The sequence below is a fragment of the Balaenoptera musculus genome, chromosome 7 (assembly GCF_009873245.2).
Source record: "Balaenoptera musculus isolate JJ_BM4_2016_0621 chromosome 7, mBalMus1.pri.v3, whole genome shotgun sequence".
In the NCBI taxonomy this organism is placed as follows: domain Eukaryota; kingdom Metazoa; phylum Chordata; class Mammalia; order Artiodactyla; family Balaenopteridae; genus Balaenoptera; species Balaenoptera musculus.
In genome coordinates, this window is record NC_045791.1 from 77932023 (window position 1) to 77944313 (window position 12291).

The window sequence follows — 12291 nt, forward strand, 5'->3', positions numbered from 1 at the left end:
AAAAAATGGTTTTTTTAATCTCCTAGAGCTGAGTCAGTCTCTCTTATAAGCCCCTGTCCCACTGTATAAGGAGGACGACATGAAATTCCAGCCTAGTCAACACTGTCTCATCCAATCATTTAAATATTTAGACTCTTTAGATAAATCAGTCTTTATCAGGCAAGTGCTATTCTTTCAGATGTCCTACTCCTGGTCCGGGAGAACAGAAGGAGGGTGTGTTACCTCCGAGTGGCAGGAGAAAGGAGGACCTCAGAGCTGGGCGTCAAGGGCTCAGACCTGTCTGCCTGCTGCCCGGTCTCTTAGCCCTTGTCCACTGGCTGCAGGGCACCCGGCTGGCATTGGGTGTTGATCTAGGACTCGGGAATGGGCAGTGGCTGCCTCGGCTCAATCAGGGGATAACCCACTCCTCTGCTGTCTACACACCCCAAGTATCTCCCTGGCATTAAGACATCCTGAAGTTTGGCTGTGACTTCCATTTGATGGCCACCCTGGGTGGCGCTCTGTATAGGTCACCATGTCCCTGCTGTGGTGACTCGCTCTGGCAGGTTGCCCAGCCAAACTCTCAGTCCCCAGGTGCTCTGACAGACCATGCAGGTCTCTGCAACGCCGCACAAAGGCAGCGCAATGCTAGCACAGTCTTCCTCTGCCCAGCCACACTGTGCCATCACTTTACAGCGAGTACAAGGTACCAAGTACAAAGTACAAGTACAGCGAGTGCAAGGGGGTATCCTCCTAGAGTCCCAAATAGGAACGGGGGTAAATATCCCCTTCTTTGGGCTATCCCCTGAACGTATCCAAAATGCCTCACCCTCTGGGATTTCTCTCTGACAAGGAACGATCAGGACTCATGGCTGATGCTTCTTTTACTTCTGTCTTTCTCCTCCCCCCAGCCCCCTAAGGACCAGAAGGATGAGCTATTTTTTTCCTTCTTCCAGTTGAGCAGAGTTTAGCCCTATGTTCCATCAGGGGCCACCATGGGCAGTCACACAGAATGTGGCAGGATTCGAAATCCAGGCTGTCCTCTGCTCACCCAGCAGGCGACCTGGCACTGGGCTGTGTCTAGAGCAAGAAGGTCCTTTTTCTACTTTTCACAAAAGCACTATAAGTGCTCTCAGCAGCTCCGGTCAGATCTGTCTTCTCTGAGGGCATTTCCCATCCCTTCCCTGGAGCTACCGTGGCTGTCAGAGGACACAATTTACAAGGGAGAAAAATGACATGCATGTTGCTTAATACTTTCAAATATGATCCGCCTTCCAGATGCTGAAGCACTTTGCTGTGAATCAACACTGTGCAAAGACCGGGAGATGCAGGGGGATGGACCCCTCAAGAAAGGAAACTGGCATGAGCTTTGGGGAACAATGCAAGAAAGCAAGCAATTAGGCAGCAGCCCTGCAGCATGGGCTTCTGTCCTGGGGGGCTTCAGGATGGACACAGGCCCATGAGATCAGAAGAGTCCAGGGAAGGCCAACGCCCATGACTGGAACAATGGCAGGGGTGACCCTCCTGGTGTCTCAAACACGGCACAATCTGAGTTCTCTTTTCAGAAATCGTTATCAGTCTTTGTCTGATTCTCTATCATATCTATCATATCTATCTTTATTCAGTCCCTTAAAAAATGGAGACAAACTCAGAAATCATTGTCAAATCCAATGTTACGAAGATTTTCCCATATATTTTCTTCTAAGAGTGTTATAGTTTTAGGTTCTATATTTAGGTCATTAATGTATTTTGAGTTAATTTTTGTGTATGATGTAAGTTAAGAGTCCAACTTCATTCTTCACATGTGGATGTCTAGTTTTCCCAATACCGTATGTTGAAAAGACTGTCCTTTCCCCCACTGAATGGTCCTGGTACCACTGTCAAACACTATTTGCCCATTTATACGCAAGGGTTTATTTCTGAGCTCTCTCTTCTGTTCTGTTGGTACAGACGTCTGTCTTTATGCTAGTACCACAACTGTCTTGATTGTTGTTGCTTTGTAGTATGTTTTGAACTCAGGAAGTATGAGACCTCCAACTTTGTTCTTCTTTTCCAAGAAGTTTTCTTAGCATTTAATGTATTAATGTAATTTTTTGTGAATCTCTAAGAGAGGGAGAAAATATGGAAGGTTTTATTTGCCCAGAATATTTTATCAGATCATTATCCTAGGGAACACATTTCAGGAAATATTGCTCTGCATAATTCAGATTTTTTTAAAAAATTCTGACTGATAGCCACTGACACACAATTTTCAAAATTCACTGGGTTTTAATAACCCAAAATAATCATTTTCTTTTTCTCTATCATATCTATCTTTACTCAGTCCCTTAAAAAATGGAGACAAACTCAGCTCCCTGAGGTGGCTGCTCTCCATAAATGTACCTAGAACAGGAAGGCTGCTGGGCTTCTGTCATGAGGAAAGCAAACACTTCCACAGATTTCAAGCTTGATTTGTTTTTCCTGTTCAGAAAAAGAAACTCAAAGCTGATTATTAAATTAAAACTTTAAGTGGAGAAAACAATGCCAAGCAACTGGGTGTTAAATCCCACCTCCTCAGTGTGACGCAGACCTACCATTTAGTTTGTCCTTCCCCTACCCCCACCCCGCCACCATCTCATAAGACATGGGGTGTCTCTAGAAACCTTGTTTGGCCAATGTTCATAGTATGGACATCTGAGCTGTTATGACCAGGTCTCTTCCTTTTTCATCTCAGGTATATTCCTTGGGCTGTCAAGGGTCATGCCTTTAAGCACCCCCCTTATACACGTATTGTTGCCCAAAGATAATTTGTGTCAATCAGAGCAATCAGTTCACCAAGAGGTGAGTTCGTAATCTGCATAATGGTCTCCCAAAACCTCACAGACCAAGGAAACGTCAGGTCATGTATCTGAACAGGCTGTAAATTTAGGAGAGTCACAGAAATCTATGAATGACTTGTTCTTTAGTGTACTGAGGTCCATATCTACTTTATTTCTATAAATAAATCTATTTATAAATCTATGTAATGTATATAAATATTACGGATTGTTTCTAATGAGGCAAGAGAGAGAAGAGAGAATAAAGAATGTTTTTCTAATAAGGATGATGAAAATGTATATTTATGGCTCTTCTCAGAATATGTTTTTGGGTGCTTTTCCTTTTTCTGTATCTATCAGAATACACACACTATGGAAAAATAATGCACTACATAAATTCTAGTTATATTAGCATAAAAATGAAAAGTAATCACAGGAAATGATTACAGTATAAGTATGCTTATAAATTCAATATTTTTCTTTGTAAAAGATGCAGTGTGTGATTTCTAGTGGAAAAAAAGAGATGTTTACTTCATATCTAAATATAGACTTTTTTTAGTATAAAAATGGAAAAACTATCCAGGATGCTTAATGTGAGTTAATAAAATTACAGTTAGTCTGAACAACTCTCCCTACTGCTTTGAAGCACTCACCAACATTTAACAGAAATGCCAAGCCTGCTGGGCTATTAAATGAGAAGAGTAATATTCATACTTGCCCCTGCCCATACCACAGGGTTGTCCTGGGAGATAAAATGAGCCAGTAGTATGTACAACAGGGGTCCAACCCTGCACCAGCACAGAGGCTTTTTTTCCATTCTGTCACACAGCCTCTGGTTGTCAATGCCTGACACCATCTGTATATAGGAGGAGGGGTCCAAGTGTCTTGGATCACTGAAAAGGATGAGCAAACACACAAGAGAGTTTGGATGGAGCTTGGCAAAGTCTCAGAGATGTGCCAGCTTTCTTCTGATGGGCAATCCAGGGCTACTGTGCAGGCAACTATGGATAAAAGAAACATACCTCACACCCCAATGTTTCAATGTTCAGAGCAGCATTATTTACAATAGCCAAGATATAGAAGCAACCTAAGTGTCCATCAAAAGATGAATGGATAAAGAGGATGTGGGGAGACACACACACACACACACACACACACACACACACACACACACACACGTACAGTGGACTATTACTCAGCCATAAAAAAGAATGAAATTCTGCCATTTGCAGCAACATGTACCATAGAGGGTTATTGTACTTAGTGAAATAAGTCAGACAGAGAAACACAAATACTTTATGTTATTATTTACACGTGAAATCTAAAAAGTAAAACAAATGAGTGAATATAACAAAACAGAAACAAACTCACAAATATAGAGAACAAACTAGTGGTTACCAGTGGGGAGAGGGAAAGGGGAGGGGTAAGATAGTGGTAGGGGATTAGCAGATACAAACTACTATGTATAAAATAGATAAGCAACAAGGATATATTGTATAACAGGGAAATGTAGCCATTATTTTGTAATAACTTTAAATGGAGTATAATCTAGCAAAATATTGAATCACTATGTTGTACACCTGAAACTAATGCAACATTGTAAGTCAACTATACTTCAATTAAAGAAGAAAAAGGAAAAAAAGAAACATACCCAGGATCTTGAAGCGACAGCTAATATGGCTCTTGTCCCTGGCTGACGTGAAGTGCTACCTCTAAGTGTGACAATGAGAGAAAATAAAGATCAGCATTTTAAGATTTCATCTTGAAAAAGACATACAGTTTTGTCTTCTCAACTTCTTCCTCTCCCCTACTTTACAAATAGTCTTCTTTCTTGGCCAGCCCAGGTTCCAGGTTCTAAGAGTCAGAATTGGGTAAATGAACAGGAGAAAAATAGGACCAGAAATGTACGAGGAAGTGGGGAGGAGACCAGGGCCATGGGGGCTGAGACACAGACAGAGAAGAGAGCTGGTGAGAAGGTGAGGAGTAAGTTAAAAGAATGAGACTCTCCTCATTTCTTGGTGTTTGAGAAAACTGGAGAGGAAGAAAGACCCTCAGGAAGGTTTCTAAATGTTGTGAACTAGATCATAAAGTAAAACCATTCAATAAGTGGATGATAAAAGTTCTTTGAAAAACACAATTAAAGATGTGAATGGCTCTTTAATTACCTTTGGATGCTAGGCTGTGGGGTTTTTTGGATAATACACTAAGTAACATTGGGCCACGGGATGCTGTAGTTTTTATTAAGTCACTCTGGCCATAGTATTTTTTTTTTTAATTTATTTTTGCCAGCGTTGGGTCTTCATTGCTGTGCGCAGGCTTTCTCTCGTTGCGGCGAGGTGGGGCCACTCTTCACTGCGGTGTGTGGGCTTCTCATTGCGGTGACTTCTCTTTTTGCGGAGCACGGGCTCTAGGTGCGCGGGCTTCAGTAGTTGTGGTGCCCGGGGCTTAGTTGCTACGCGGCATGTGGGGTCTTCCCGGACCAGGGCTCGAACCCCTGTCCCCTGCATTGGCAGGTGGATTCTTAACCACTGCGCCACCAGGGAAGCCCCATAGTATCTTTTGATGGCATATATATTGTCTGAATGATAACGTATCACTGACAAAACTCAAATGAGAAATCTAGTGAGATTTTAGTAATGACACCTACCTCATGTGCCTCAAAAAATTCTCGAAATGACAACTAGAAACTCTTTCAGATCTCCACAAAGATACAGAAAGCAAAAGATTCTGTTTTACATGAAAGTGAGTGTTTCTCAGGATGCAATATGGTTTACTAGAAATTAACATGTGAGTCACGTGTCTTATCATCTATTTCCAGTTACAACCGCAGATTTTTTTTGCTTTGGCGAAGTCATCCTCTCTGACTCTTTATAACACTCCCAAGGATGTAGTAAGAGAATGAATCAGGTTATCATTTGTGTCTGTACCATTTGTGTCATACTGAACATTTCAACAAAATGAGCAATGCTATCACAAGGCTGGTACGTTAGTCAGGGTCCCAGGCACCCCATGGCGCAGTCAAGATGACACATAAAATTAACCACAGCTGGGTTTATAAAATTTTAAATAAAACGATATTTTTATTCGAAAGAGTGTAGTATGAGATGTGTCTCTGCCTGTTTGCCTGACAACCATCCAGGAATTCATCTTCTGGGGCAAGGGCATGCCCAACATTGAGGGATTCCCCTCACAGCTGTTCTCCTACTTTCGGCATCTCTTCTGAAGGGCCCACCTTCCCACGAGTTGAAGTGAATGGATGGCAAATGCAGAATCAGCAGCAGGCTGAGAGCAGGGTGGGTAGGGGGCACGGTAAGAGCCTCTAGGGGCTCAGTGGGATGCCCGAAGAGGCTTCTACCTGGGTGCCTCCCTAGAGCACGTCCACAGAAGCCACTTCTTCCCGCATGAAACGTCCCAGACCTCACACCTCCACACCAGAGGTTCAAGAGCTGGACAACCTTTGTTGGACACACAGCTAAGGGAATGATGAGGTTGTTCAAAGACAAAGCAAAAGGGAGCTCATGGCTGGTTGTTGGCTGGGCTCACGGGTCAGCCCTAGAGAGCCGATTTCTCTGCTTCGCTTGGTCCTTCACAGCTCATGTCATTTTGTTTTGCAGTCAGAAATACATTGCAGTCTAAAGCCATATCTGAGCCGCACCCTCCCTCCTACATCAGGGTGCACCAACTCTTCCCAAGGCTTAATCAGGCAATGGTGTGCCTTGCATCCAGATGAGGAATCCTTCCTGAATATGATTCTGGAGTAATAGCTTCTTTATAATAATGACTTACAAGTAACTCATTACCTTCTCACCAGCCAAAAATATGTACTTCTCTGGGGCATAGTTACAGGACAGTAAGTAAATGTGGAAGGAAAAAATTGACTGCTTTACATGGAAATGTGCATTAATTTCTCTCCATGCAAACCAATTAGACAAACTGATAGTTCTACCCTGATTCCCCAATAGGTAAGAGTTCTTAGTTGGTTAATTCTCATAACAAACAAGACTCTGGCATACTAACTTGTTGCTCAGTCCTCCAGCTGGAACTCATTTCTTTTCTTTTTCCGTAGCATTCGTCTACACATCTCTTCTGGGTTGTGGGCCTTGTGGGATAGTTACTGAAGGTAAACTCTTCAGTCTCATCTCATCTTTATGCCTTGCACAGTGCTCAGCACCCCACTTTGCTTCTGGTAAGTTCTTTATAAATATAAACAATATAATGAGAATGTGTATTTGCCATGCAAAAGCCAACTAACACTTACTAAGCAGCTACTAAGTAACCAGCACTGTGCTATCCCTCTGAAAGGACATGATCTCCAACAAGGAGGGATTTATTTAAACGTTAGAGAAATGAGAGTTACTTATACCTGGGGCAACCAGATATTTTGCATAGAGGCCATTAGTGAGCTACCTTCAGCTTCTGTTAGTGTCTTCTCCAGCTTAGTGCAAAGACAAATACTAGAAATTGTTCAAAATAAGGGATACAATATTATGTAATACATGGTTTTTATAAATATCACTGCAGTGGGTTGAGAAATATTGATTTATGTATAGGCAAGTAAGATAGTAAATATAACTTAACTAGCAAAATACTTCTGTTTTAGTAAAAACCATATCTATTAAGAATGAGGGCTTTAAGCTGATTTTAAAGTTCATTTGTAAAAAAACAAGCAAGAATAGCGGGAAAATCTTTTAAAAAGGATCAGTTGTAGGGGAGCTGTAGTTGAATCAGTTATTAAAATATGTTACCAAGCCTCTATAATTAAAATTGCGTGGTATTGGCACATGAAAAGAGGGAAAGACCCATGGAAAGGAATAGAAAATGCAGAAGTAGAATCAATTGCGTATGAGATTATAATGTATGATAAACTTGACGTCTTAAATCAGTGAGGGGAAAATGTATGTTTTAGTCAATGGTTAGGAATAATTGGAGAATTACAAGGAATAATGTAAAATTGGATCCATTCCTCATACCAAACACCAGGATAACTTTCAGATGGATAGGAGACTTAAATGTAAAAAAGTAAAGAGAGTTCCCTGACAGTCCAGTGGTTAGGACTCAGCAGTTTCACTGCCATGGCCCGGGTTCAGTCCCTAGTCGGGGAACTAAGATCCTGCAAGCCGTGCCACACAGCCAAAATAAATAAATTTTTTTAAATGGTAAAATTTATTTTAAAAAGTAAAGCCGTATAATAACTAGAAGAAAACAACATGAGTGAATTTAAAATCTGGGAATGGGGAAAACTTTCTTAACTGGAACTCAAATACCCAGAGCAGTAGGGGAAAGATTGATGTATTTGACTATATAAAACAAAAATAACTTTTAAATGGCAAAAATACACTATAAGCGAAGTATGAAGACAATTGACAAAGTTGGAAAAAAATTTGATATCACAAAGGGTTAATATCCCCACTACATTTGATGACATAAAGGAATCATTGTCAAATCTCTAGGTGGTTATGTTTTTGAAAAATAGTCTTTATTGTTTAGAGATACTTATTCAAATATTTATGGATAAATTATAGGCTGTCTTGGATTTGCTTCAGAATAATCAAGAAGAAGGAGGAGGGCATAGATGAAATAAGCCTGGCCATGAACTGAAAATTGTTGAAGTTGGATGAAAAAGTACATAAAGGCTTATTCTACCATGATCTCTCCTTTTGTAGACATTTCAAATTTTCCATACTTAAAAGATAAAATATTTTCCAGAAAATATTTATCTAAAGCACACAGTTAGCTTCAAAAAACTTTTATCAGAGTCATGCTCGATTACATGTGTGTAAACATGTATGGAGTAAAAGAACAGGGTCTCGCACATTTGGCCTAATAAATCCTTGTCTATTGTATTTTTTTTTTTTAAATGAATAGCCCAGTTTGCTTTTTTTTTTTTTTTAAAGAAATTCACGTTCTTTTATTTATTTATTTATGACTGTGTTGAGTCTTCGTTTCTGTGCGAGGGCTTTCTCTAGTTGCGGCAAGTGGGGACCACTCTTCATCGCGGTGCGCGGGCCTCTCACCATCGCGGCCTCTCTTGTTGCGGAGCACAGGCTCCAGACGCACAGGCTCAGTAATTGTGGCTCACGGGCCCAGTTGCTCCGTGGCATGTGGGATCTTCCCAGACCAGGGCTCGAACCCATGTCCCCTGCATTGGCAGGCAGATTCTCAACCACTGCGCCACCAGGGAAGCCCTGTCTATTGTATTTTTAAAACAAAGGTCATCACTTTCATCACTATGGCTAACTAGATGCTCTGAGGGACCCTCTTGCTGCTAAATCCTCTTGAAGGCACACTGAGACATGACTGGCTTCACAAGAGACAGGGGATATGTTCAGAGATCTTTCTCCCCCCAGATCACCTGAGAGTAGAAGTAGCACGATCTGGGGCAGCTGGAAGGGACAGGGTTACTGAGACTGGTTGGACAAAACATGGCCCACTGTGGCAACAGTAAAAGGAACTTGAGACTCCTTGTGCTAGCCAAGACCCCCAGGGAGGCTGAAGTGGTCCCCTGCACAGAGCCCGAGGCCACCAGCAGAAGTGAACCATATCTGGGGAAACACAGCCATGCCCATTTGTTTATATATTGCCTGTGGCTACTTTTTGCTACAAGAGCAACTTTCAATAGTTACAACAGAGACCATTAAGCCCACAAAACCTTAAACATTTGTCATCTGGCCCTTCAAGAGAAAGTTTCCCAAGCTGCTTTAGATCCTTAAACGTGACATCAGTCTCTACTACCACCCCCAGAGAAGTAGTTTCAGAGGGCTCCACTTTGCCTTCCCCACAGGCAGAAGATCCAATATGGGATGTATTGTAATTGCCATGCATAGGAATTCTAACTATACATTCCGAGACCAAAGAAATGACTATGGACCAGGTGAGTCCGTGGACCCAGGAGACCCACTGTAAGTTGACTTTGGCCAGGGCTTCATTCATTACCTGGCCTCACTGTTCTCCACGCTAATAGGCCATGATGACACCTATCCAATAGTCCTGGGAATATTTGGGTACTGCCCTTCCCCAAATATACAGTTGCCAGAGTAAATGGCCATAGGTCCCTGTGGGGAAGCTCTGGGCTAGTCACTACCACGTATACTCGCCATGGCGTACTTAGTTCTTCCTCCTGGAGACCTGGTCTTCTCTTCACTTTCTAGGTTCTAAGTTTGAAAACTGGTGCACGTACAGAAATTAAGCAAAAGATTATGACTTTTTACTGGGGCTACTACCCTTAGTCTTTTGTTCCTTTATCTTTGTTTATTTTCTGACAGTAAAAACTGAGTAGTACCCTTGTCAGCTGCCCATCTATTTCGCGTCTAAGAATGCCATGTTCTATTACCCTTCTCTGTAAGTCTTTGTAGGGTAGTCTCCTTTGGCTGTCCCTCCAGTCTAGCCAGTCATTACAATAATTGTGTCCATCTGGCTTCTTTTATGAGAGCCCTTCGTCAGCTACCAGGGAAGCCCTCTGTTTTCATACCAAGCTTTTCAAATTACTTGTTCATCACTTACAGTGTTTCATCATTTTTTTCTAGGGCATCAACAGTAGCAATAGCCATCCAATCTCATTGCCCTTAAAGTTACCATTTCCCCACATACTTCTCAGCTGCCTGTTATGTCACACCAGCTAATGTTCTACACCCCACCAGTACACCATCCCAATTCACCTCTGGTGAGAATGTTAACCATGGCTCGCCACCTTGGGCCACGTACTGTATTTACTCCTCCTACCTCAGTGATGAGGACCTCATCGCCAGTAAGTAGGTTATGATCCAGCTTCAAAATCTCATCTTATTACCCATTTTCTCCAACCACTCCTGGTACCACAGCTGTCTCAGATTGGGTTACCTTTGCAGGAGAAATGGAAGCTATATAGGAAAGGAACAAACAGATATATGGAAATTATAGCTAGTATTCCTGTTCTTGGGTGGGTGGCAGATTTCTGTTGTTTATCGTATTATCTGGTAATTTACATATATTCACATACAACCTTTTGGGTATATCTAACAACATTTTTTAATGGTAAGAAGGCAAAAAATGCATTGCTTATTAATTGTTTATATTGCATAACATGTCATGCTACCATAATTAGAAAATTATGAAAAAACATTACTGTATTTAAAATTTTTCTTTTAGGCTTCCAAACACTTTAAAACAGTATATGTGTTATTCTGTTGTTGTTCAAAGTATATATGGTTTGTTGGAATTAACTAAGAATAGTGGTAGTTCATTATCTTTGTCACTTTTTAATGTAATTTTGGTAATTAATTTGAATAGAAAAATGACTCAACTTTTAATAATATAGTCTGCTTAGCTTTTAACTTATTAATGTTTTAAGTCTCCATTTTGAGGTACAGATAGAGATTGATATATTTCTATAAGAAGTCATGATCTTAACAGGATTCTGATATAACTCTCAATGTAATAAAGGACAGTTTCCTAGGCTAAGTTCTAATAAATTGTGCTGATCTTGCTTCACTAAGTTTCACCTATCTATAAACTTTGTTGCAATATTAATGTAATGATTCTCAATTCGTTCTTAAATATTGAAAAGATTTTGCATGGACCAAAGTTATCAACAAAAATCTTGGATAACTGTCTTTTGTTTTTTAGGCAAGGGGGTAAATGATTATATCTATGTTTTGTAAAAATAACCTTTCTGTTCCATGGATAATAAATGGGAAAGAAGAGTGTAGGGAAGGAAGGAGAGAAGCCATGGAGAACCCTTACCAAAGTCAAAGTGAAAAACAGTTGTGTCTAAATCAGACGGTGACAGTGATAGTGGAACCAAGAAACCATTTGGATATATCCTGGGGAAGTACTTGGTGGTCAATTTGATATAGAGATAAAGGACAAGGACTAGTCAAAGGTGACTCAAGCTTCTAGTCAGGTGGACTGGGTGGAAATAGTGCCATCAGCACAGTTTGGTAATCAATGATGAATTGATAGGTTTGGCAAGGAAAAGATTAACTCGAGTTTTAGCCATATTGATTGTGAGAAGTCTATCAGGCATAGAGGAAGAGCCAACAGGAATTATCAAGCAAGGACATTTGCCAAAGGAATGTAAGATTTTTTTAACCCTTTAAAAAATTTTTCTCTGCCATTACCTGAGTTATGCCTTTCTTATTTCCCTAGAGGAAACCAGACAGATCTCTTAGACCTGTAGGAAGGAAGAATAGACAGCCATACAGGTAGCCTGAGCTAGAAGCAGCCCTAAGCCAATCCTAGTACCATGTGCAGGTCCATAGAGGTCTAATATGGGACTGAATTTTTTCCATACTATTTTAGACTTTATTCTTTTTAAAATCATAGTACAAAACACTTTCAAAATTAGGAAAATTCCAAATTTTTATAAGTTTTTATCACATAGCTCATACTAAAAACAAATGATTATGTACTGAAAACCACACAACCCATAATTTCCAGTTGGGCCGATACAGAAATAATCAACATATAACAACAGGCCTACCAGTTATCAATATACAACATCATACCAACCAGTCCTTTTATAAATGGGATGTATAAAGCA

The 12291-nt window shown here is 40.7% G+C and overlaps 1 protein-coding gene across 1 annotated transcript in view; it reads left to right on the forward strand.

Moving 5' to 3' along the window:
* Positions 1–588: 588 nt before the first annotated feature.
* Positions 589–12291, forward strand: part of LOC118897971 (atherin-like) — a 55898-nt gene continuing 44195 nt past the window's right edge. The window contains exon 1 of the mRNA XM_036857660.1: positions 589–724. Within this exon, the coding sequence (XP_036713555.1) occupies positions 589–724 (136 nt within the window). The remainder of the gene's footprint in view (positions 725–12291) is intronic.